General features: G+C 41.6%; 1 protein-coding gene across 1 annotated transcript; it reads left to right on the forward strand.

Annotated features, from left to right (window-relative positions):
* The first annotated feature begins 1905 nt into the window (after positions 1-1905).
* Positions 1906-27516, forward strand: WBP2NL (WBP2 N-terminal like). The gene is made up of 6 exons (XM_028115646.1): positions 1906-1967; positions 16027-16135; positions 16389-16530; positions 16726-16818; positions 24019-24129; positions 27119-27516. The coding sequence occupies exons 1-6, from the start codon at positions 1906-1908 to the stop codon at positions 27514-27516; spliced, it is 915 nt and encodes a 304-aa protein (XP_027971447.1).
* Positions 27517-27855: the final 339 nt, after the last annotated feature.

The following is a 27855-nucleotide window of genomic DNA, read 5'->3' on the forward strand; positions in this document are numbered from 1 at the left end:
CTGTCCGGCCTGTGTCTCATTTGTGCTCCTCACTCCTTGGCCAAATTGGCCATTACATCGCGGGTGGAGGGTGAGACAGGGATCGTCTTGGTAAGAAGCAGCCACAAAAATTATAGATGGAAAACATGTCATGAGATCAGTTGGTCTTCATTTGGCTTGAGGTTGGACTTCAGTCATTATTCTACGGAGTTTTGTATTCAGAAGGAGTGGTGGAGCTATCATGCTAGACCTTGAGGGATGCTGTGCTCTGTACAGCCTGTCTCCTTCAATGAACACAAGGTTTATTTTCATTTAACTAATTTCCTAGCTTTTCCCTCCTTCCTCCAGAAGGCATAAAACCCAATTCTATGAAAGGAGTGGGCCCATCTTGCCTAAAGACCTGCCTACTGTGCAGTGAATACTTTAATAAGAGTTAGGAATTTACATCTAAAGCCCTAGTTTGTTTCTTGTCTTTTTCAAACTTAAAACAAACTTCCTCTCTTTGAGTTTCCTAATCTTTTCTGTAGCCAGCAAATAACACGACTTTGTCTCTATCTTTCTGAATTTGAATGTGATGGCCATATGCAATTGTGTTCGGGGCCTCAATATTCTGTAGGGTGAATGCAAGGAATAGAAGAGTGGTGGGGAGTCATTCGGGTAAAATAATGTGGATCAGGACCAGAGCAGCAACGCCACACGGAGATGGAGAGATATGGGAAGATCTGAGTGATAGAGTAGTTCTGCAAACTTAAAATATTACAGCTAAGAGAAAGCAGTTCTTTTAGTCCAATTCTTTCATACAGATATGGAAACTGAAGTCCAGAGAGCATCGTTGTCTTGCCCAAAGTTGCACACTTAGTTACCAGTGCAAGAGGAGGACTCTATCTCAATGCTCATTCTACAGTTTCACACCGTTCCTATTGTATTTCATTTGGTCCAATAGTGTTGTGTTAAAAAAAAAAAAAAAATCAGCTTGGGGCCCTTGGCTGACTGAGTCCGTAGAGCATGCGACTCTTGATCCCCAGGTCGTGAGTTCGAGCCCTATGTTGGGTGTAGAGATTACTTAAAAACAAAAAAACAGCTTCCAACTGATGACATATCTTTATTTGGCAACTTTTTTCCCCTAGTGGTACATTTAAAAATGATGCATCTTCTAACTGGCAGCATCTTAAACTTGATGAAATACGGTAATCCAGAAGCTTTTACCTTCCCTTTGCTTGAAGCCCTTTGGCGCTGTTTTGTGAATTTTAAAGGAAATAAGCATATGGACAACATTTTAGTCCTCAAAGCGATTCCAATATAATGTATCCTACCGGATCCTCACAATCACCGTTTCGAGGAGGCAGGCCAGTTATGATGGTTGACACGGTCTCGATCTTGGAGCCGGCACAGATCCTCCCGACACAGCTCTCGCACCCTTCCCTGAATGCTGCCTCACAAGAAACCAGCTCAGATTCCAGGCTTTTTCTGGTGGGGAGAAGTTCTGCTCGCCCTAGGAGAAGCGAGAAATCCTTCTGGACCCTTTCTCCAAAGGGCGTTAGACTCCTGCCCCGGCCACGGGGGACGCAGAAAAATCCTGCTTCTAAGTCTATTCCCGTGGGCAGCCGAGCAACCATGCCTGGGCTACCACGCAGGAGCCAAGAGGACAAGTGTGGGTCCAGGAGGCCACTCACTCAAACCTCTGCGCTCCAGAGGCGGGGTCAGTTCCCTGGGTCCCCTCCCTTCCCCCTCAGCCGGCATCTCAACGTGGACACTGCCTAGCTCTCTGACCACCGCCCCTCACGTGACCAGCCCCTTCGCCCACTCACCCCCCACCCTCGTCCTTGCGCCATAATCTCCGCCCTCCCCTTCAAAGCCCCGCCCCCGGTTTGGCGCAGGCCCCGCCCCTTCCCATCTGAGGGGTGGCAGGAGGGGCCCTGGAGAAAGATGGCGGTGAATCAGAGTCACACCGAGAACCGCCGCGGGGCCATCATCCCTTTTGGCGAAAGGTGCCTGAGGGGAAGCCGGGGGGCGGGGAGGGGTGCTGTCAGAGTCCGGAGGAGACCGACGGGTGGGGCTGGCGGCTTGCAAATTCTCAGCCAATCGGGGCCTTTCCCGCCTTTTCCGGGCGCCGCAGGCCGAGCCCCGTCCCCGCCATTGGAGCCCGCGTGCCCCGGCGGGCGGTTAGGGGCTCAGAGGTGGCAGGGGCTGGAGCGCGTGGCCTCGCTCAGGTAAATGCGCGGTGCGAGGCGCTCGTCGCCTCAGAAGAAAGGCACTGGTGGGGTGTCGCGCCGCCCTTCCGGGTCGCGTGCAGCTGCCGTTGGGAGCGCCAGACCTCCGCGGGGTGACCGCGGCCGGGGCGGGGGTGGGGGGAGCGGCGGGCGCGCCCCTCCGGTGCTCCCGGAACACCGAGGCGGAAGAGACGGGAGGGCGGACCACTCTGAGGATCCCGCGCTGTCGGGGCCTCGCCTCGCCCTCGGAACCCCCAGAAGCCCCCTTTCTATTCGCCCCGACGGGGGTGGGGGGATGACTGCCCTCACTTTACCGTGAAGCTGGGGACCAGACCTCGAGGGAGGAGGACGCTGGCTGCGCGGGTCTTCGGGTTTCGCGCGGTGGCTGTGCGCGGGGCTGGCGGGGTCCGCCCCTCGCTCCCCTTCCCACCTCGTGCCTCCTCTCCACGCGGCTCCTCTCCTCGGTCCCTCCCGCCCAGCTTTCCAGACTCCTGCGCGCTGCCCCCAGCCCTTCTTCCTCAGGCTCACGTCTCCGCTCCGACTGGCCCTCGGTCTCCTTTGCTGTCCGGCATAGCGGTGAGACCCTGACACCCGGTGCTGTGTTCCAGGGAGACTGCGCATTTGTCGGAAAGATCCGCTAAGACAGTACCGAGTGCTGATGTCCAGATCTGGTTTCGCTGCTTCCTCCCCGAGAAAATGTTCTTGACAGATTCCCACGGGCGGTGGAGGCCCGTCCGTCTTCCCTTGTAGGAGGAGATGATGGCCCGCCCCTCGGACCGCGAGGTCTCCCTGGTCACCGGCCTGGAGTGCTTCGACCCGTGTGCAGGTGGCTCTGTGCCCTGAAGCCACTTCTGATCTGGTGTCTGGGCATCTTCTCGCTCAGCCTCGGGTCTGTCTCTCTGCTCTTCTGTGTGTGGGTTGGAGGCAGGGCATGAAGCATGTTTTAAAAAAATTGTAACAGAAACACCGATTTCATGGCCCTTTGAGTTATCTTGAGGGGGTCCATTCTGCGCTCCTGAATGCTTAATCATCGCCAAACACTTGTAAGAGCTATATACTCATCACTGCTCTAGCTACCATGAGGATCAGTAGTATTTCCCTTATTTCTCAAGGAATTTCTCAAACTGAAACAAAGAGAATTGCTTAAAATCATATGGCCAGTGCATGTGGGAGAGCTTTGATTGGGGTTTGAACTTCTCAACTCCACCTGTCCCTCAGAAAGGAAAAAGACTGCCTCTCCTCCTTCTCCTCCTCAGAGAAGACCCACCCTGTCAGTGCTCTGGCTTCTTGTATAGAAACTACCATATTTCTTTATTTTTATTTTATTAATTTTTTTTTTATTTGAGCATAGTTGATTCACAATGTTACATTAGTTTCAGGTGTACAACATAGTGATTGGACTGCTCTGTAAGTTATGCTATGGTCACCGTAAGTGTAGTCACCATCTGTCACCATACAATGCTATTACAGTATCATTGTGTTCCCTATGTGTGCCTTTTATTCCTGTGACTTATTCATTCCAAAACTGGAAGCCTGTATCTCCCATTCCCCTCGACCCATTTTACCCAACCCCCCAACACATTCCCTCTGGCAACCATCAGTTTGTCCTCTGTGTTTATTTTGCTTTTTGTGTGTTTAGTCATTTTGTTTTTTAGATTCCATGTATGAGTGAAATTATATGGTATTCGTCTTTCTCAGTTTGATTTATTCCACTTAGTGTAATACTCTCTGGGTCCATCGTGTTGTTGCAAATGGCACAAATCCCATCCTTTTTTATGGCTGCATAATATTCCTCTCTCTCTCTCTCTCTCTCTCTCTCTCTCTCTCTCTCTCTCTCTGTGTGTGTGTGTGTGTGTGTGTGTGTGTGTGTGTATCACATCTTCCTTACCTAATTTTCTATGGAGGGACACTTATGTTACTTCCATATCTTGGCTACTGTAAATAATGCTGCAATAAACATAGGGGTGCATATATCTTTTCAAATCAGTGTTTTCATTTTCTTTAGGTAAATACCCAGTAGTGGAATCACTGGATTATATGGTATCTCTATTTTTAATTTTTTGAGAAAACTCCATACTGTTTTCCACAGTGTCTGCATCAATTCACATTCCTGCAGACAGTGCACAAGGGTTTTTTTCTCTCCACATCCTCTCCAGCACTTACTTCTTGTCTTTTGATTTTAGCCATTCTGACAGGTGTGAAGTGATCTTTCATTGTGGTTTTGATTTGCATTTCCCTGAAGATGAGTGATGTTGAGCACCTTTTCATGTGTCTGTTGGCCATCTGTACGTCTTTGTAAAAAATGTCTATTCAGTTCCTCTGCCCATTTTTTAATAGGATCGTTTGGGGTTCTTTTGGTATTGATAGAAACTACTTTAAAGAAATAGGTTGAGAAGGAGAAGATTGGTTGTATTTTGACTTCTTTTGCCTATTCAGAATACACATTTGAGAAATTCATCACATTGTAGCTGTGTTCTTGGGAGGTTTTTTTTTTTTTCCCCAGCTAAGTTATAATTGTGCAGATAGGACTCTACTGGTAAATAGGGAAGACACTGAGTTTTCTTTTTTTAACCAATATTCTAAAATTGTACAGATAGTACCATATGTGTTTATTGTAGAAAAATTAGAAAAAAAATTAAATTACCCCAGATTCCAACAATGCTTTTTACATTTTGGTATGTATCCTCCTGCACTTCCCTCCATGGAAATATATGCAACACCCCCACACCCGAGACTGCTTTGTAATTTGTTTTCCTCACTTGCCAGTGTATTGGGAATGCTCTCCAGTATCAATATCTACATCATTATTTTCAATAACTGGTATTCCAGTATGCATGAATCTTTGTTCAAGCCCCATCCGGGATGTTCAGGGTACAATTTGTCATTGCTATAAACATTGCTTCAGTGAACACTATTTTTAGTATATGTGCTGCCGAAGCGAGCACTTCAGTGAACACTTTTGACAACTTATCTTTGCCCACCTGTCAAAATGGTTCTTGGGGATATGTTCCTGAAAGTGGAACTGTGGAATCAGAGGATATAGACTTTTTTTTAAAAGATTAAAATGTATTTTTTAGATTAAAATGTATTTTTAAAAAATATAAAAATTCTGTGAAAAATATTTTAAATTATACAAATGTATATAGAAATATATGTTTTTGCAAAGTCACCCCATAGAATTATGTCAATTTATATTCCTCTCAATACTCAGAGTGCCCATTTCACCACACCCTTGACAACACCTGGTGTTAAACTTTGCTATTTCTGTCAGTCTAAATAATTGAATCTTGAAAAATTTATTGGTAGTGAATTTATTTTTTTCCTAAGGTTGTTGGCTATTTGTCCTTGATAAATTTTCTTTGTAAATTTTCTATGTTTTTACTAAGTTGTTAATGATTTTGTGTTTGTGGGTGGTAAAAAACATAAAATGAAATTTACCATATTAACTATTTTTAGAAAATAGAAATTATATATATGTATATATGGTGTACAACATGATGATGTGATGTACATATATATACTATGTATAATGATTTCTATAGTCAAGCTAATTAACGTATCATCTCCTCACACAGTTACCATTTTTTTGGCGTGATGCATGTGCCTGATATCTACTCTCTTAGCATATTTCCAGTGTTCACTATACTCATTTTTTGAAAAAAAGTTTTTACTTATTTATTTGACAGAGGGCAAGAGAGTGCAAGCAGGGGAGCAACAGAAGGAGAGGGAGAAGCAGGCTCTCTCCTGAGCAGGGAGCATGATGTGGGGCTCGATCCCAGGACCCTGGGATCGTGACCTGAGCGGAAGGCAGAAACCCAACTGACTGAGCCATCCAGGCACCCTTTCAATATACTCATTAAGTGTAGTCATCATGCCTACAGTACATTGGATCTCTAAATTTATTCATCCTACATAACTACAAATTTATACCCTTTGACCACCATCTCCCCATTTCCCCCGTTCCCTGAGTCCCTGGTAACCACCATTCTACTTTTGTTTTTTTAAAGATTTTATTTATTTATTTGACAGAGAGAGACACAGCGAGAGAGGGAACACAAGCAGGGGGAGTGGGAGAGGGAGAAGCAGGCTTCCCACCAAGCAGGGAGCCCGATGCGGGGCTCGATCCCAGGACCCTGGGACCATGACCTGAGCCGAAGGCAGACGTTTAATGACTGAGCCACCCAGGCGCCCCCACCATTCTACTTTTTGCTTCTATGCATTTGACTTTTTTTTCTTAAGATTCTACATATAAGTGAGATCATACAGTATTTTTCTTTCTCTGGGTTATTTCAGTTAGCACCGTGTTCTCAAGGTTCATTCGTGTTGTAGCATGTGACAGGATTTCTTTCTTATGATTGAATGATACATATATATAAATACCACGTCTTCTTTATCCATTCATCCATTGACCTACACGTAGGTTGTTTCTATATCTTGGATATTGTGAATAATGCTGCAGTGAACGTAGGAGTGCAGGTGTCTCTTTGATATCCTATTTTCATTTCCTTTGGATATACACCCAGAAGTGAGATTGCTGGATCATATGGTAGTTCCATTTTTATCACATTGATTGATATTCATATGTTGAACCATCCTATGTTCCAGGAATAAATCCCAGTAGGTCATGTGTATAATCCTCTTAATGTACTGTTATATTCAGTTTGCTAGTATTTTGTTGAGGATTTTTGCATCAGTGTTTTTCAGAGATGTTAATCTGTAGTTTTCTTGTCTTGTATCTTTTTCTAGCTTTGACATCAGGGTAATGCTGGCCTCAGAGAATGACCTTGGAAGTGTTCCCTTCTCCTCAGTTTTTGGGCAGATTTTCAGGAGGATTAGTGTTAAGTATTCTTTTAATGTTTGGTGAATTGTCCAGTGTAGCCCTCTGGTCCTGGGCTTTTCTTTGCTGGGAAGTTCTTGGTTACTGATTCAATCTTTTTACTTATTATTGGTTTGTTCAGGTTTTCTATTTATTCATGAATTAGCTCCTGGGAATTTATCCATTTCTTCCAGGTTATCCAATATGTTGGCATAAAATTTTTCATAATATTCTCTTATAATCCTTTTTATTTTTGCAGCATCCATTGTAATGTCCTTTCTTTCATTTCTGATTTTGGTAATTTGAGTCATCTCTCTTTTTTTAATTAGTTAATCTAGCCAAGGGTTTGTCAGTTTCATTGATCTTTAAAAAAAGACAACTTAGTTTCACTGATTTTTTTTCTGTTGCTTTTGTATTCTCTCTCTTATTTATGTCAGCTCTAATCTTTATTTCCTTCCTTCTACTAGCTTTGGGTTTAGTTTGCTCTTTAGTTTCTGGAGGTATAAAGTTAGGTTGTTAACTTGAGATCTTTATTCTCTTTTATGTATGCATATACAGATAGAAACTTCCCTCTTAACAGTGCTTTGATGCATCCCATAGTTTTGGCATGTTGTGTTTTCATTCTTACTCATTTCAAGGTATTTTCCAATTTCCCTTGGGACTTTTTATTTGACCTTTGGTTATATAAAAATGTGTTGTTTCATTTCCACATATTTGTGGATTTTCTAGTTTTCCTCATGCTATTGATTTCTAGTTTCATTCCATTGTACTCAGAAAAAATACTTCAGATGATTTTAATTTTCTTGAATTTGTTAAGACTTGTTTTGTGGCCTAACATGTAACCTATCATGGAGAATGTTCCATGTGTACTTAAGAACATTGTTGAATCACCATATTGTACACTTGAAATTAACACAACACTGCATGTTAATTATACTTCAATAAAAAATAGTAAAAAATAAAGTTAGTCTCTTGTAGATAGCATATAGTTGGATCTAAAATTGTACATCCTTTGGAAGGTTCATATATCAGAACCATTTCTCTTTAGCTGGGAACCTACTTACAAATTATAGATAAAAATATGTGAAGTATGTGAAATCTTTGCATATTTAGTAGCAGTTACTTAGAGCTCAATGCATTATAAAGACATTAACTCAAATTCAGATGATTAACTATTGGCGCTTGAATTTTTGGTGAAGTTCTTGTTAGTGCTGGAGACAGAATAGTATTTGATATCCTTAACCAAATGGTGCTGTGAAATTTCATTTGCCATTTTTACCTCTTTTTTAGAAATTTGTTGTCTCCACATTGTAACATTTACCAACGTGGTGAAAATTCATTCTTTGTTTCACTGGACTATACTTTCACTGAAAGTTTGCAGTCAATGTGCCATCCTTGTAGGACAGTGGTTCTCAGTCTGGGGTGATTTTGCCCTCAGGAGACATTTTTGGTTTCACAGTTTGGGGTGGGGGTGGGCTACTACTGATATTTGGTGGGGAGAGGCAAGGGAGGCTGCCAAACAGTCTACAAAGCACAGCCCACAACAACAAATAATTATCCAACCCAGACAGTCACCTGGTGCCAAGATTGAGAAACCCCAAGCATTATATGCTGACCCAAGGACATGACCGAATGAAACTGCAAAGAGTACTCCTACCTCCTGAATATTTCAACATGTCTAGAGCCAAATTTATGTCCCTAGTTCCCAATAAGCTTCTTTTTCTGACTTCCCTGTTTCTTTGGAGGTAAAGATCACCTTTGATTTCTCATGACTTTTTTGTCTCCCAGATCCAATGAATTACCAAGCTCAGGGGATTCTTTCTTCACAGTCTTTTAAATTTGATTAATTGATTTCTTGGACTTTTACACTTAATATATAAACCCACTTTTTTACTGAGGTAAAATTCATATAACATAAAATTTGCCATTTTAACCCTTTTAAAATGTACAATTCAGAGGCTTTTAGTATATTCACAATATCATGCAATCACCACCATTATCTAATTTCAGAACATTTTCATCACCCCAAAAGAAACTGTACCTATTAAGCAGTCACTCCTCATTCCTCACTCAACCCAGCTCCTAACAATCTCTGATCAAAAGTACAACCAGACAGAAGATAATAAAGCAATAGAGGAACTGAACAACACTATTGGACCCAATGGCCCTAACAGACATGTGCAAAACCCTCCACCCAACAATGCATAATATACATCCTGGGATTTTTTTTCTTGGAATTATTTTGGTTACTGATTCACTCTTTACTCGTTATCAGTCTATTCAGATTTTCTTTCTTCTTTAGTCCATTTTGGTCTTTGTCTCTAGGAATTTACCTGTTTCAAATAGATTATCTAATTTGTTGGCATATTAATTGTTCATGTATTTGCTCATAATTGTTTTTTCCTATAAATTCTCTGATAACATCCCCACTTTTATTTCAAATTTTAGTAATTTGGGTTTTCTTTCTTTTTTTCTTAGTCTAGGTAAAAGTTGGTCAGTTTTGCCGATCTTAAGGGATTAAGTTTTGGTTTTATTGATTCTTTTGTTTCTATTCTTTATTTATGTCCACTATAATCTTTATTATTTCCTTCCTTCTGCTAGCTTTGGGTTTTGTTTGGTCTTGTTTTTCTAGTTTCCTAGTGTGGAAAATTAGATTATTGATTTGCTCTTCTTAAAAAAATTGCAAACATTAAAACCTATAAATTTCCTTTTTAAGCACTACTTTTGCTGCATCTCAAAAGTTTTGGTATGTGTGTTTTCATTTTTATTCATCTCAAAATTTCTAATTTCTGGTGATTCAATTCTATTTTCTAATTTCACTTGTGATTTCTTTTTTGACCCATTAGTTGTTTAAGAGCATTTTGTTTAATTTTCACATATTTGTTAGTTTGTCAGATTCCATCTGTTATTATTTATAATTTCATTCCATTGTGGTCAGAAAAGATACTCGATATGACTGCAGTCATCATAAATTCGGTGAGACTTGTTTTGTTGCCTAACATATGGTCTGTCTTACAGAATGTTTCATGTGTATTTGAGAAGAATGTGTATTCTACCTTTGTGGGTGAAGGTCCTTATATGTCAGGTCTAGTTGACTTTTATTAGATGCATTCATGTTTATATTTGTAATGTCTTTTTGATGATGGCCGTTTTATCATGATATAATATTGTCTCATGATAATTTTTGTTTTAAAGTCTGTTTTTTCTGATATTAGTATAGCCACTGCAGCTCTCTTTTGGGTACTATTTGTTGGAATATCTTTTTTCATCCTTTTATTTTAAACCTATTTGTCTTTGGATCTAAAGTACGTCTTTTGTAGACAGTATATAAGGTATCATATTTTAAAAATGTATATTTTGCTAATCTCTTTTAATTGGAGAGTTTAATTCATTTACACTTAATGTAATTATTGATACGGAAGGACTTAACTTCTGCTCCTTTGCTATTTGTTTCCTGTGTGTTTCAAATCCTTCATTAATGCTTTCCTTTGTGTTTAATAGACATTTCCTAATATACTATCTTGATTCCCTCCTCATTTCTTTTACTGTTTATATTTTAGTTATTCTCTTTGTGGTTGTCCTGAAAATGACATTTAACATCTTAATTTTAACAATCTAGTTCAAATTAATACCAATTTAGTTTTTTTAAAAGATTTTATTTATTTACTTCAGAGAGAGAGAGAACAAGTGAAAGAGAGAGAGAGAGAGCATGAGTGGGGGTGGGGGCAGAGGGAAAGGGAGAAGCAGATTCCCCACTGAGCAGGGAGCCCTGTACAGGGCTTGACCCCAGGACCCTGGAATCATGACCTGAGCCGATGGCAGACACTTAACCGACTGAGCCACCCAGGTGCCCCAATACCAATTTAGTTTTAAATGTATGCAAAAAAGTGGTTCCTATATAGCTCTGTCCCCTTATACTGTTATTGTCCCAAATTACATCTTTATACATTGTGTACCCATCACTATAGATCTACAATTATTGTTTTATGCAATTGCATTTTAATTCATATAGGAAGAAATGAAGAGTTCCAAACCAAAAATACATTAATACTGACTTTTATATTTACCTATGTAGTTGGCTTTACCAGTGTTCTCTATTTGTATGGGTTTGATTTACTGTCTGTGTCTTTTTATTTTTATTTATTTTAATTTTTTTAGAGAGAGGTGGGGGAGGGACAGAAGGAGAGGGGAAGAGAGAATCCCAAGCAGGCTCCACACACAGCATGGAGCCCAATGTGAGGCTCGATTTCACAACCCTGAGATCATAACCTGAGCCTAAATCAAGAGTTAGACTCATAACTGACTGAGCCATCCAGGTGCCTCTTTAGTGTCTTTTTATTTCAGGCTGAAGGACTTCCTTTGGCATTTCTTACAGTTCAGACCTACTAGTGATGAACTCTCAGTTTTTATTTACATGGTAATATTTTAATTTCTCCTTAATTTTTGAAGGATGGTTTTGCCAGATACAGAATTTGTGGTTGACAGATTTTTTTTTTCTTTTCAGCACTTTGTATACATCATCCCACTACCTCCTGCATCCATAGTTTTTTTTTTTTTTAAGATTTTATTTATTTGAGGGGTGCCTGGGTGGCTCAGTCAGTTAAGCATCTGCCTTCAGCTTGGCTCATTGTCCTAGGGTCCTGGGATTGAGTCCTGTGTTAGGCTCCCTGCTCAGCGGGGAGTCTGCTTCTTCCTCTCCCTCCCTCCCTCCCTCCCTCCCTCCATTCATGCTCTTTCTCTCTCTCTCCTGCTCTCTCTCTCAAATAAATAAATAAAAATCTTAAAAAAAATTTTTTTAAGTAATAAACAAAGATTTTATTTATTTGAGAGAGTGAGAGAGAGAGCACAAGCAGGGGGAGGGGCAGAGGTAGAGGGGCAGACTCCACGCTGAGCAGGGAGCCCGATGTGGGGCTCAATCCCAGGACTCTGGGATCAGGACCCGAGCCAAAGGCAGCCACTTAACCGACTGAGCCACCCAGGTGCCCCTGCCTCCATAGTTTTTGATGAGAAGTCAGCTATTTGTCTTATTGAGGATTCTTTGTACATGATGATTCTTTTCTCTTGCTGCTTTTAAGAGTCTCTGTATTTGGCTTTCAGCAGTTTGATTATAATGTGTCTTGGTGTGGATCTTTTTGAGTTTATCCTAGTAGGAGTTTGTTGAGCTTGGATGTGTAGATTCATGTCTTTCATTAAATTGGAGGGGATTTTGGCCATTATTTTTTCAAATTTTCTTTATGCCCCCTTTTCCCCTCTCCTCTCCTTCTGGCAGTCTCATTATGCATTTGGTTGTAAGCTTGATTTTGTCCCACAGGTCTGTTAGACTCTGTTCATTTTTCTTCATTCTTTTTTCTTTCTGTTACTTGGGTAGTAACTGTTATTCTTAGTTGACCTATCTTCAAGTTCACTGACTCTTTCCTCTGCCTGCTGAAATCTGCCATTAAGCCCAGCACTATTGAATTTTTCATTTTACTTATTGCAGTCTCCACCTTCAGAATTTCTATTTGGTTCATTTTTCTATTTCTGTCTCTTTATTGATATTCTCTACTTTTTGAGACATTGTTCTCATTATCTCCTTTGGTTATTTAGACATGGTTTCTTGAACTTTTTAAGCATACTTAAAATAGTTTATTTAAAGTCTTGGTCTAGTGGGGTGCCTGTCTGGTTCAGTCAGTAGAGCGAATGACTCTTGATCTTGGAGTTGGGAGTTTGAGCACCACGTTGTGGGTGGAGTTCACCTAAAAAACAAACAAACAAACAAACAAACAAACAAACAAACAAACAAATAAACAATGTCTTTGTTTAGTTAATCCAATATGTGGGCTTCCTCAGGGCAGTTTCTATTAATTTGATTGTCCAATGCTCACAGAAGAACATATGGGCTATACTTACTTGTTTCTTTGCATGCCTTGTGATTTTTTGTTGTTGAAAACTGGACATTCTGAATATTATAATTTGGCAACTCTGAAAATCAGATTTTCTCTCTTCCTCAGGGTACATTGTTGCTGCTTGTTGTAGTTATTGTTTGTTTAATGGCTTTTCTGAATTATAAATTTTGTAAAGTTTGTACTCTTTGTCATGTGTGGCCACTGAAGTCTCTTTTATATTAACTTAGTAGCCAACTAGTGATTTGACTATTTCCTCATATATCAAAAAATAAAAAAAAATAAAATAAAACAAAAGCTTCCTGCTTTTGCAGATGGGGTCTACTTATGTGTTTGGAGCATGTTTTTGTCACTCAGCCAGGCAGTTTACAGCTCTGTCTTAGCTTTCACTTCCTGCTTGAGCAGAGCCTCGTTGTCAACCAGAGGTAAAAGTTTTGGGCCTTCTCAGTTTTCTTCTGAGCATGAATCCATCCCTGGGCAGATATGCATGTGGCTTTCTAGATTCCCATGAATATGGTCAGAGCTTTTCAAAGCCTTTATTCCCTAAAGCATCTCATCAGCCTTTCCTCCCTAACTTTTCAGTTTTGTTTGTTTGCACTAAGTGTCATCCTTTGCCCCATATAGCAGCAACTAATACATTTACCTTGAACTGTTTTTGACAAATGCACCCTGGGTAGTTACCTGGGTAGTGCCTGAATTAGGCACATACCCTTTGAGCCAACCCCTCAGGGAGCTACCAGACAAGTTAAAACAACCACAATTCTTTGAGAATAAGGTGTGCTCTGCTCCCTTTGGTACTTGACACCACACTAGGAATGCGGGTTATTCTTAAGGCTGTTGCCAAACTGGGGATTGGAGGATGGTACCAGGGTAAGTTAAAGTGTCACAAAGCTCTCTTACTGAGACTCAGCTATTTTTTCTTGATTAAACATTCTCTTAGTTGCTATAAGGTTTTGATTAGATTCCAGACTTCTGAACTGAGTTTTGGAGTACCCTATTTTTTTTAAGATTTATTTATGTACTTGGGAGAGAGAGAGAGGAGGTGCAGAGGGAAAGGGAGAGAGTGTCCCAAGCAGACTCCTCTCTGAGTGTGGACCGTGACTTGGGACATGATCCCAGACCTTGAGACCACAACCTGACCCCAAACCAAGAGTCTGACACTCAACCAACTACACCAGCCAGGCACTCCTGGAGTTCCCTATTTTTCCTGACATTTTTGCTGGCATCCTATATTTTCATTGTATCTTAAAAATCCCTTTTTATCAACACATACCCCCCCAGTTCCGGTTCTTATCGCTGCACATCAGGAATATTTTAGGGATTTTTTTTTTTTTAAGTAATCTTAAGTAATCTCCACACCCACCATGGGACTTGAACTCATGACCCCAAGATGAAGAGCTGCATGCTCTACTGACTGAGCCAGCACAGCACCCCTTAGGGATTCTTAAAATGGTGCCTCTGATACACCACCACCTCCTTGATCATGTGACTAGATGCTGAGACAGCTGCAGCTCACAGTTTCTTCTTGCCTATTAAATGGTGTCTCCAAGCTCTAGTTCCAGCATGGCTTTCCAGCTCTCTCTCACTGCTCTCCCCCCACCCCCCCGCCACTCCCATGCTGTTTTGATGAATCCACACAGGTAGGCTGCTCCCAAGTGCGCAATTTGCTTTCCACTGCATACCTCCATTGATGCTGCTCTTGCACCTCCATTCATGCTCTTTGCTCCCCATCTGGATTGTCCCCTACCTTCACCTCTGCCTACTGAAACAGTATTCATATCTTAAGAATCAACTCACACGGGGCACCTGGGTGGCTCAGTTGGTTAAGCGACTGCCTTCGGCTCAGCTCATGATCTTAGGGTCCTGGGATCGGGCCCTCATTGGGTTCCCTGCTCGGCGGGAAGCCTGCTGCTCTCTCTCCCATTCCCCCTGCTTGTGTTCCCTCTCTCGCTGTCTCTCTCTGTCAAATAAATAAAATCTTTAAAAAAAAAAAGAATCAGGGCGCCTGGGTGGCTCAGATGGTTAAGCGTCTGCCTTCGGCTCAGGTCATGATCCCAGGGTCCTGGGATTGAGTCCCGCATCGGGCTCCCTGCTCCTTGGGAGCCTGCTTCTCCCTCTGCTTCTCTCTCTCTCTCTCTCTCTCTGTCTGTCATGAATAAATAAATAAAATCTTAAAAAAAAAAAAGAATCAACTCACACTTCAACCTTTCTATAAAGTCATTTTTAATCACTTCAACCAAAGCTAATCTCCTTCCACTAAAGTGCTATGACATTTTTGTGCCATTAATGTGATGTATGTCATATTACTGCTTACATTATTATCTATAAGCATGTTTTCATTCATTCATTCTTTCCATAAATATTTAGTAGCACCCATTGTTTGCTAGGGCTAGAGTGGAAAGACATTGTCCTTAATGATCATTAGTTAAGATATTGAACAAATAAGCACATATCTATTATAATAATTACTTAGAAAGAGAAGAAACCCAGTAGGATTCTGTGAGTGAGAATAGGATGAGTCCAAGTTTCTCAGGTTAATAGTGAGGGGAGAACATGACAGGTAGAGTGAACAACATGCCAGAGGAATCTGGAGTACTCTGTATCCCTTACCATCTCTATAAGAGTCAGAGAAACATTTCCATTACCACAGTGCTTTATACTTCCTACACATAAAGAAAGAAATTAATGAGTCAACATTAAGAAGAAGGTAAATTTGATAAGAAAAAAAAGAACCTGGGGTGCCTGGGTGGCTCAGTGAGGTAAGCCTCTGACTCTTGGTTTCAGCTCAGGTCATGATTTCAGGGTCCTGAGATCAAGCCCCACGTAGGGCTCCCCACTCAGCCGGGAGTCCGCTTCCCCTCTCCCTCTGCCCCTCCCCCTGCTTGTGCACTTTTCTCTCTAAAATAAATAAATAAATCTTAAAAAAAAAAACCCAATGATAAAAAGGGGGAAGAATAAGTGAACAGTCAGAAAATAAGATCCTTTAGTTTCCTTTCTATTTCAATAAAATAATGGCAGTAGCAGCAGCAGCTAACATTTATTGAATGCTTACTCTGGACTAGAACTGTGCTAAAAGCTTTATATGTGTCATTTTATATAATTTCTAAATTGTATTGTGTCTGCCCTTTCTTTTCTGCAGTGTCTTGACTCAGTGTCAGGATGTAGAGCTCTCCTTCCTACAGCAACCAGAGGGATCCAGTCTCTTCAGTGGTACAAAGAGGGGAACACTGTTTCTCACTTCATACCGGGTAATTCTACTTTGATCGGATTAACTGCACATTTGTTTTCCTTAAAATGGAGAGAGGTTAGACATTGACTTTCAAAGTGTTTTAAAACATTCACACTTTTATGATTTTCCATGTTGAGGAATATGGAAGAAAATGGGTGATGTTTCTCAATTAGGCCAGGATGTCAAAGCAGCCTTGACCTTAGAATTGCTCTGCTATGTCTCAATCCGTGGACAAACTGCATTCCTTCTCTGAAATTTCTTTCCTCTCCTAGGTGATCTTCGTGACCTCACACACAGTCAATGACTCCATGTTTTCTTTTATGATGCCATTTCATCTGATGAGTAACTGCACCATCGAACAACCAGTCTTTACCTCCAACTTCATTAAAGGAATCATTCAGGCAGCTCCAGATGGTAAGTGTTCCCCCTCAGAAGTGTTTTTTTTTTCTCAAAAGCTTCCAGAAGGTTTAAGATTCAGACTTGGCTTATACAGGAATTTAAAGAAAACTGCCCTGCTCCTTTGGGTAGTGCTTCTGTCTCTGTCTGGGGCAGTCCTCTCTGGCCGGCGGTGCCAGCATCTTAGTGAGTGTGTGCCATTTCTTCCCCCAGGTGGCTGGGAAGGACAGGCTACTTTTAAATTAGCCTTCAGAAAAGGAGGTGCCATCGAATTTGCCCAGTTGATGATGAAAGCTGCCTCTGCTGGTGAGCAATGCTAATAAAGATACTAAACGCTTTGGGGTTTTGAGGCCTGTGGAATTGAACTAGGACTATCACCTACCGGGTCAAGACTTTGGCCTCTGTGGTCAGGCAGTTGATAGCTGCGCATTTATTCAACATGCATTTCCTGAGCCTCCCTACTATGGGACACGTACCATACCACATGCTGGGAGCAAGATTATTCAGTCCCTCCTTGTCTTAAAGGAGTTTGCAATCTACCAGGAACTTATACTCAGACACCTGAATGACTAATTTTACCTGATAATCTTTTGTCCATTTAAATGCTGGTCTTATATCATTGAGTAGTCTCATTTTCAGGTCAGGGAGCCCCAGGTGCCTGAGCTCTTTTACCTCTGTCATGCCTTTTTGTCTTTTCTCCTCTCTGGCTTTTCCTTTGCTTCTCTTAGGTTTAGTTCCCATCTTCCATGAGAAGAGGGAAGAGGTGTTGTCAAGCACTACAGCACTGATCTAACGTATACACCAGATAACTTGTTCAGATTTTGAATACAAGTAATCCTTTTATGGGGCACCTGGCTGGCTCAGTCGGTAGAGCATGTGACTCTTGATTTAGGAGTTGTGAGTTCAAGTCCCATGTTGGGCATAGAGCCTACTAAAAAAGATAAATAAATCCCTTAATGGTATATTTTTATTTAATCTAGCCTCATTTCATATCCCTACTCTCTCCCCTTTTGTACTCCAATCTAACTAGACTTCTTTGTGCCTTGTTCTCTCATCTGTGAGCCTTCATGCTATTTGTTCTTTATGGGTAGTTTTTTAAATTAATTAATTAACTAATTAATTTATTTATGTTTTTAAAATAAACTCTATACCCAATATGGGGCTTGAACTCATGACCCCAGGATCAAGAGTCACATGCTCTACTGACTGAGCCCACCAGGTGCCCTGAAATTTGCTCTATCTGGAATGTTCTTTCTCCTTCTCCCTTGCCTCCACCCCCAACTCCAAACTAGCTGAGATGAACATAATCTAGTTGAGATGGACATATGCAAATATGCCATAATAGAGACATGGACAAAGTGCTGGGGACACAGAAGGATGGAATGATTTTTCTAGCTCAGAAGACTGACTAGATCATGATGCTATAAACCATGGTTAAGAATACAAGAGACAGTCTAAGTTGGAGAGGAAATGAGTTCAATTTTAGATATAATAATACTAACATTTAATGAATGCTTACCATATAGTGGGCAGTGTTCCAAGCCCTTTACATGTGTCAATATTTGTAACCCTCACAAAAACTTATGATGTAGCTACAATCATCATCCCCAGTTGATAACAGGGGAAACTGAGGCAGTGATGGTTATACAGTTTCCCAAGGCTGTCCAGGTAGACAGTGATGGAGCTAGAATCTGAACCCTAAACCTCTTCTTGCTCTTTTTTTTGGAACTTTTTATTTTGAAAAATAATCATATCTATGGAAAAGTTGCAAGAATATTACAACAAACTCTTATGGACCATTTGTCTAGATTCACCCATTATCAACATTTTCCCACATTTGCTTTATCTATTCTTTTTTTGCTTTTTTTTAAATTAAGATTTTATTTATTTATTTGACAGAGAGACACAGCCAGAGAGGGAACACAAGCAGGGGGAGTGGGAGAGGGAGAAGCAGGTTTCCTGCAGAGGAGGGAGCCCGATGCGGGGCTCGATCCCAGGACCCTGGGATCATGACCTGAGCTGAAGGCATACGCTTAATGACTGAGCCACTCAGGCGCCCCTTTGCTTTGTTTTTATTGAACTATTTCGGAGTAAGTCACAAAGATCATTTCCTTCATTCCTAAGTATTTAGGAGCAAGGGTATTCTCTTATCTACCCTCAGTCTACTTATCAAATTCAGAAAATTTAACATAGAAACAAAGCTATTATTTAATATATGGTTTATATTCAAATTCAAATGATTAAGCCATTACTGTTCCTAATTCTAATAGCACACTTTTTTTTTTTTTCCAATAAGGATCTAATCCCAGATTACACATTGAATTTAGTTGTCCTAGGTCTTTGGTCTCCTTTAATATGGACTCAGCCTTTCTTTGTCTTTCTTGACATTGACATTTTAAAGAGAATACAAGCTTATTGTTTTGTAGAATGTCCCTTAATTTGGGTTTGTCTGTTTCCTCATGCTCAGATGCAGGTCATGCATTTTGGCAGGAATACTGTATAAGTGATGTATTCTTTTGATCCTATACTCGTAATTCCTGCATCTTATTAAATGTGAGGTACGTCGGAATGCTAGTGGCCAGTGGATGTGCAGCTCACAGCTCCCAAAGATGAACTATATCTAGAGACTGATTTAGAAATCCTCAGCACACAGATCATCTCTGGAGCCATGAATAGGATCATTCAGTGACTTAAGGATGGTATTTCAAGGGTCCTCAACATCTCAGGGATGGGTAGGGAGGGGTGACGGTAATGAAGATTGCAAAGGGGCTGACTGAGGTAGGAGGAGAATTGAGTGAGTTTATTATCCCAGAGGTTAAGGAAGGAAAGTTTCAAGCATTACTGAGTGGCCATCTGCCAACTGCTACAGAGATGTTTGATAAAATTAAGACTGAAAAATGTGCATTGCATGTGGAAATTTGAGTTTGTTGGTGGTCTTAACAAGAGAGAAACGCGGGGCGCCTGGGTGGCTCATTTGGTTAAGCGACTGCCTTCGGCTCAGGTCATGATCCCAGGGTCCTGGGATCGAGGCCCGCATCGGGCTCCCTGCTCGGCGGGAAGCCTGCTTCTCCCTCTCCCACTCCCCCTGCTTGTGTTTCCTCTCTCTCTCTCTCTCTGTCAATTAAATAAATAAAATCTTTAAAAAAAACAAAAAAAACAAAAAACAAGAGAGAAACGCTAAAGAAGACAGGTGACACTATCACCACTGCTATTCAACATAATATTAGAAGTCCTAGCCACAGCAATCAGACAACAAAAAGAAATCAAAGGCATCCAAATCGGCAAAGAGGAAGTCAAACTCTCACTCTTTGCAGATGATATGATACTGTATGTGGAAAACCCAAAAGACTCCACCCCAAAACTGCTAGAACTCATACAGGAATTCAGTAAAGTAGCAGGATATAAAATCAATGCACAGAAATCAGTGGCATTCCTATACACCAACAACAAGACAGAAGAGAGACAAATCAAGGAGTTGACTCCATTTACAATTGCACCCAAAATTATAAGATACCTAGGAATAAATTTAACCAAAGAGGCAAAGGATCTGTACTCAGAAAGCTATAAAATACTCATGAAAGAAATTGAAGAAGACACAAAGAAATGGAAAAACGTTCCATGCTCATGGATTGGAAGAACAAACATTGTGAAGATGTCAATGCTACCTAGAGCAATCTACACATTCAATGCAATTCCCATCAAAATACCATCCACTTTTTTCAAAGAAATGGAACAAATAATCCTAAAATTTGTATGGAACCAGAAGAGACCCCGAATAGCCAGAGGAATATTGAAAAAGAAAAGCAAAGCTGGTGGCATCACAATTCCGGACTCCCAGCTCTATCACAAAGCTGTCATCATCAAGACAGTATGGTGCGGGCACAAAAACAGACACATAGATCAATGGCACAGAATAGAGAACCCAGAAATGGACCCTCAACTCTATGGTCAACTCATCTTTGACAAAGCAGGAAAGAAGGTCCAATGGAATAAAGACAGTCTCTTCAACAAATGATGTTGGGAAAATTGGACAGCCACATGCAGAAGAATGAAACTGGACCATTTCCTTATACCACACACAAAAATAGACTCCAAATGGTTGAAAGACCTAAACGTCAGACAGGAGTCCATCAAAATCCTAAAGGAGAACACAGGTAGCAACCTCTTCAACCTCAGCCACAGCAACTTCTTCCTAGAAACATCGCCAAAGGCAAGTGAAGCAAGGGCAAAAATGAACTATTGGGATTTCATCAAGATAAAAAGCTTTTGCACAGCAAAAGAAACAGTCCACAAAACCAAAAGACAACCGACAGAATGGGAGAAAATATTTGCAAATGACATATCAGATAAAGGGCTAGTATCCAAAATCTATAAAGAACTTATCAAACTCAACACCCAAAGAACAAATAATCCAATCAAGAAATAGGCAGAAGACATGAACAGACATTTTTCCAAAGAAGACATCCAAATGGCCAACAGATACATGAAAAAGTGGTCAACATCACTCGGCATCAGGGAAATCCAAATCAAAACCTCAACGAGATACCACCTCACACCAGTCAGAATGGCTAGAATTAACAAGTCAGGAAACGACAGATGTTGGCGGGGATGTGGAGAAAGGGGAACCCTCCTACACTGTTGGTGGGAATGCAAGCTGGTGCAACCCCTCTGGAAAACAGTATGGAGGTTCCTCAAATAGTTGAAAATAGAGCTACCATACGATCCAGCAATTGCACTACTGGGTGTTTCCCCCAAAGATACAAATGTAGGGATCCAGAGGGGTACATGCACCCCGATGTTTATAGCAGCAATGTCCACAATAGCCAAACTGTGGAAAGAGCCAAGATGTCCATCGACAGATGAATGGATAAAGAAGAGGTGGTATATATACACAATGGAATATTATGCAGCCATAAAAAGGAATGAGATCTTGCCATTGGCAACGACGTGGATGGAACTGGAGGGTGTTATGCTGAGTGAAATAAGTCAATCAGAGAAAGACATGTATCATACGACCTCGCTGATATGAGGAATTTTTAACCTCAGGAAAGAAACTGAGGGTTGCTGGAGTGGTGGGGGGTGGGAGGGATGGGGTGGCTGGGTGATAGACATTGGGGAGGGTATGTGCTATGGTAAGCGCTGTGAATTGTGCAAGACTGTTGAATCACAGATCTGTACTTCTAAAACAAATAATGCAATATATGTTAAGAAAAAAAAAGAAGATAGCAGGAGGGGAAGAATGAAGGGGAGTAAGTCGGAGGGGGAGACCAACCATGAGAGACGATGGACTCTGAAAAACAAACTGAGGTTTCTAGAGGGGAGGGGGGGTGGGGGGATGGGTTAGCCTGGTGATGGGTATTAAAGAGGGCACATTCTGCGTGGAGCACTGGGTGTTATGCACAAACAATGAATCATGGAACACTACATCAAAAACTAATGATGTAATGTGTGGTGATTAACATAACAATAAAAATAAAAAAAAATCAAGCCAAAAAAAAAAAAAACGAAGACAGGTGGCAGAAAAGCCATATATAGGAAACTGAGGAGTAAGAAATTTTTTTACTGTTACCTTTAAGATACAGTGCAAAGATATAAAGCCCAAGGAGTTCACACACTGTACCCAACCAACAGCTCATCGTTGTCCAAAGGGCAGACAGCATCTGGAAGCCTGACATTGGATAACAAGGTGTCCTAGCAGACAGAGCATAGCCATGTGGGACCCAGAGTCAGGGGACACTTGGAAGTCCAGCTCCTCTTTGCTACAGATGTCTGCAGAACTCAGAATAATTGCATACTGGGTCTTGAGTTTACTCTTATTTTTGGCCTTACGGTACTGAGGGGGTCTTATTTTTAGGATTATGGACTAAGAATCAGGCAACGTGTGGGGATCCTCTTTGTGCTCTCATTAAGATCTGTTCCTTGGCCTGCAAAGCTACAGAGTCCCAGCAGTTACATAGCTACTTGGGAAGAGTTTAGGCAACTTATGTGAACTTGGCCCAATGTCTGGACCTACTATGGGTCTGATTATATCATGGCTTAAGTGTGGGAGCCTACCCCCACTCCCCCAGTAAGAGTCAGAGCTTGTGAAATGGGCTTCCTTGAGGCCTTTAACTACCCATCATGCTTCATGATCTGATTCTTTGACACTTTGCAGAAGTCCCTTCCCCTCTGCAGAGCTGACTTGTTGGGGCTCTTTGGTTCTTGTTTTTACCAAATATGTATTGAGTACCTATTGTTTGCCAAACACTGTATGAGATAATTGAGAACACAGCAGTGCACAGGGCGTCATAGTCCCTACCATTGTTAAACTTACAGTCTAGTGAGAGTCAGATAAGAAATAAGCGAACAGGGACTCCTGGGCGGCTCCGTGGGCCAAGCGGCTGCCTGCGGCTCAGGCCCCGATCCCGGCATCCTGGGATGGAGCCCCGCGGCCGGCGCCCGGCCCCGCGGCGAGCCCGCTTCTCCCTCCCCCTCTGCCTGCCGCTCCCCCTGCTTGTGCTCGCGCTCTCTCTCTGTCAAATATGTAAATAAAATATTTTTAAAAAAGAAGAAATAAGCCAACATAAATTAATGAAATAATTACTTCTGGGAAGACTGTTAATAGGGTATTGAAAAGGAGGATAACAGGGGTAAAGAGCACAGCGTCCGGTTTACAGCGAATTCGTTGACACAGTGCTGCTACCGAAGCAGAGAAGTCCCGGACTATCCATAGCTTAGGGTGATACGTATTACTGCTTACGGAAAGGACAATCAGCAGGGGCAAAAGGGGGCTCTGAACCACAGAGCCCTTTAGGGACCCAGGGTACCAGGGTCTCTGCCGTCTCTAAAGCATGGCTTCCACGGCCCCTCTGGATAGCCAGCAGAGAGGGAAGGAGAGGGAAGCTGGCACCAGGAAAGCCCTGGAAGCGGTGTACGTCACTTCTGGTCATATGCCATGGGCCAGAAATTAGTGTGGTGGGCTGATACCGGTTCCCAAAGACATATCCATGTCCGAATCCTCAGAATCTGTGAATGCTGCCTTGTTTGGAAAAAGAATCTTTGCAGATGTAATTAATTTAAGGATCTTGAGATGAGGAGATTACCCTGGATCATCCAGGTGGGTCCCAAATGCCATCACAGGAGTCCTTATAAGAGAGATGCCGAGGAAGATAACAAGAAGTTCTCTCTTTCTTCTGTATCCCGTTGCCATTACATTGGTCTTTAATGGAGGTATCTTGCCAACTTGATAGAATCCTCACTTGGAAATGTTTTCTGAATATTTTTTATGGTAAGTGCTATGCTAGGCCCTGAATAAAGCACAGGCAAATAAGACACAATCTCTGCCCTCAAGAAGCATACAATTCAGGACAAGGGAGGTGTATATTTTTTATCTTGTATCCTGGGAACATTGTTGGACACACATGTAAGATGATGGTTGATACTCTGTTAATTATTTGGTTGACAGCTACCGTACATCTGACTTAAAAGAATTAAGAAGTCCTTATTTTGCCAAACTTGTCTTCTCAGCTGCCAGAGGAGTTCCACTTGGAAGTGTAAATTACTGGTTCAGCACTCCAGGACTGTACGTATTTACTGGGCAGGGGGGCATGATGTGCTCCCAACAGATGCCTTGTCCAGGTAAGGAATGGCAGGGAAGTTTTTCTTGGGAGGTGGAAAAGTATGCCAGGAGAAATAGGAGAAGTTAAGGGAACTGGAAAATAGTTGAGTCCATGACTTCATTTCTAGACTGAAGCCCAGTGGCAGGTCAGCAAGTGACGGCTTCAGTTTCAGGCTTACTTTTAATTGTAATGTACACATATGGAGCATACCTGGGAAACTCCTGTTAGCAGGAACAGTCACTTCCTGCCTATAGCCTGAGCAGAAAAAGTGTGCTCTTCCCCACCTCCCCCTTCCCACTTCACACAAGTATAGCCATCCGGCTTGTGCCATGCCCTTCACCCTCACTGAGGACTCCAGCTTTATGCCCTGTGCCCTTTAACAGTTGTGCCTGTCCACAGTGATTCTCAAACGTGGTCTGCAGCCTATAGGTGGGCCACAGAGGGTCTCCTAACAGGCTGTCAACAGGCCCCAAAATGTAGCTGTTTCTTGAGTTCTCCTTGGAACATGACATACATGTCTACCAGCTTTTAGTTTTGTACACAACTGATGTCACAAAATTACATCTTTATAGTTGTGTACCTGAAAATATAATCTAATAATTCTTTTATTTTATTTATTTATTTATTTATTTAAAGATTTTATTTATTTATTTGAGAGAGAGAGAGAGAATGAGAGATAGAAAGCACGAGAGGGAAGAGGGTCAGAGGGAGAAGCGGACTCCCTGCCAAGCAGGGAGCCCGATGTGGGACTCGATCCCAGGACTCCAGGACCACGACCCGAGCCGAAGGCAGTCGCTTAACCAGCTGAGCCACCCAGGCGCCCCTAATAATTCTTTTAAATGCATTCATCTCTTAGAGGTGCCTGGGTGGCTCAGCTGGTTAAGCCTCTGACTCTTGGTTTCAGCTCAGGTTGTGATCTCAGGGTCGTGAGATCGAGCCCCGTGTCAGGCTCTGTGCTCAGTGTGGAGTTTTCTTGAGATTCTTTCCCCCTCCTCTTCCCTCCCCCTCTGCTCCTTCTCCCACTTTCATGCGCGCGCTCTCTCTCTCTCTCCTTAATAAATAAATAAAAATCTTTAAAATAAATAAATAAATGCATTAGTCTCTTAAATTATGTAGAAAACAAAAAAAATGGAATTACAAGCCATTGTAGAAAAATACTAGCTTTTGTAATTGTCCAGTGATTCACCTTTACTGAGATCTTTATTTCTATAAAGATGGCTTTAAATTATTGTCTGTTGTCCTTTCACTTCACCCTGCAGGACTACCTTAAGCACTTCTTGCCCTGCAAGAATGAACTCCTTCAGCTTTCGTTTATCTGGGAACATCTTCATTTCTCCCTCACTCTTGAAGGAGTTTGGCCAAATAGAGGATTCTTGTTTGACAGTTTATTTCTGGCCTCTAAAGCTTCTGATGAGAAATCTGCTAATTATCTTATTGAGGATCCCTTGTATGTGATGATTCACTTCTCTCTTGCTGCTTTCAAGATTCTCCCTTTGTCTCTGTCTTTTGAAAGTTTAATTAGAATGTATCTCAGCTTGTGTTTCTTTAAGTTGATCTTACTTGAAGTTTATTGAGCTTCCTGGATGTTTATATTCATGTTTTCATCAAATGTGGGAAGTTTACAGTCATTATTTCTTCAAATATTTGCTCTGTCCCTTTTTCTCCTCCTTCTGGGACTTCCACGGTATGTATGTTGATCTGCTCAGTGGTGTTCCACAGGTCCCTCTGTTCACTGTTCTTCAGTGTTTGGTTGGGTTGTTTTGTTTTTTGGTTTTTTTTCCTATGCCTCAACCTCTACTCTTTCCATTGTCTTATCTTCAAGTTAACCAATTCATTCTTCTGCCTACTCAAATCTGAATTGAATCCCTCTAGTGAATTTTTCATTTCAGTTACTGTACTATTCAGCTCCAGAATTTCTTTTTGGTTTCTTGTTAAGTTTTCCACCTCTACTGATATTTGTGTTTGAAGCGTACATCATTTTCTTGACTTCCTCCACATTTTCCTTTAGTTCTTTGAGAATCTTTAAGACAATTCTTTTAAAGTTTTTTCTAGTTAGCTGAAACATAAATATGTATTACAGCAAAATAACTTGACAGTTGTCCATTCATTGACTCAGTTAAACCACTTTGGAAATGTAACCAAGAAAATAAATAAAGCCCAGGTTTATTGCAATGTGAATTAGAAAGTTGGAAACAGGGGTGCCTGGGTGGTGCAGTTAAGTGTCAGACTCTTGGTTTTGGTTTAGGTGGTGATCTCAGGGTCCTGAGATCGGGTCCCGCCTCGTCTTCAAGCTCAGTGTGGAGTCTGCTTAAGACTTTCTCCCTCTCCCTCTGCCCCTCCCCCCTCCCGTGCTTAAGCTTGAGCGTGCTCCCTCTCAAATAAATAAATAAATAAATAAAATCTAAAAAAAAGAAAGTTGGAAACAACATGCTCTCCTACAGCAGGGAAATTAAGTAGCACCTATCCATGTGATAAAATATTGTCCAGCTTTTAATGTATGAAATATGTTAATAATATAAAGAAATTTTTTATAATGTCAAGTAAAAAGAGCCAGATAAAAAAATGTGTGGGTGTTATGATTGTGATTATCTAAAAATATTAACAGAGATCCTACAAAGAAATACACCAAAATATTCAGTTTTTGAGAGTCTTTGAGAGTGGAATTATAGATGACTTTTAAAGTTCATCTTTTCTCTATTTTCCAAATGCATATTCCTCACTGAGCATGTATAACTTTCTTCATACTCAAACAAAATTTATTAAGTAAATTATATATATGAGCACAACTATAAGTAATATAGAGATATAACCGTAGGGTTATTTTCATGTTAATTTGAACCCCTCCACAACAGGAAATGATAAAGCCTTCATCTGGTGGTGGCTGAAGGATCTGGTTTTAGCATTATTCTGCCTGAATTCTCTTCCTGTGTCAGTTTTCTTCTTCCTCCTTCTTACCTACTCCGTGTCCACTCTAAAAAATGAGTAACTGATTTTTTTTTCCTTCTCAGCATACCCATTTGTCGTCTATGGACCCCCACAGGCAGGATACAGAACCCCACAAGTGGGATACGGACACCTGCAGGCGGGATACGGCCCCTCGCCAGGGGTGTGTGGAACCCCACAGGTGGGATACAGACCCCCACAAGCAGGATACGGGTCCCCACCTGTGGGATACAGACCCCCACCTGGGGTATGTGGAACCCCTCCTGCAGGATACGGACCCCTACCAGCTGGAAATGAAACCCCACCGGCTGCAAATGAAGCCCCTCCTCCAGGATATGAAGTTCCGCCTGCTGGAAATGGAGCTGGGTCTAGCAGATTTATGGCAGCCCAGCCTGCTGGACATGAGCCTTCTCTTCCCCCTGCTTCATCTTCCGAGGCCCAGCCACCATCTTTCAGGAAATAACCCTTGAAGACTCACCAAGCAAAGTGGCACTCAAGAACCAAGGTCAGGACAAGGAGGCGGACTCAGGTATGTGATTAAAGGCATGTCTGAGGTAGTGTGGCACCCAGAGGGAGGGCAGTCTTAGGGGGAGGATAAAGCTTTACTTCCATGCCTAGACTTTAGAAGCTGAGTCAACTCTTGATTAGATGGGCCAGACGAGAAGTAGAATTAGAGCTAATTCCCTGGTAATTTGGTTGACATTGGCCTGTATTTTTTAACATACGTGAGGGTGGAAAAAGCTTCCCCGCCTTTCTTCCCTCCCCCACTCAAGAAACATTTATTATGCTGTTTGCTAAAATA

The sequence above is a fragment of the Eumetopias jubatus genome, unplaced genomic scaffold, assembly GCF_037043125.1.
Source record: "Eumetopias jubatus isolate StellerSeaLion01/CBP00866 unplaced genomic scaffold, mEumJub1_p1.0 scaffold_8, whole genome shotgun sequence".
NCBI lineage: Eukaryota > Metazoa > Chordata > Mammalia > Carnivora > Otariidae > Eumetopias > Eumetopias jubatus.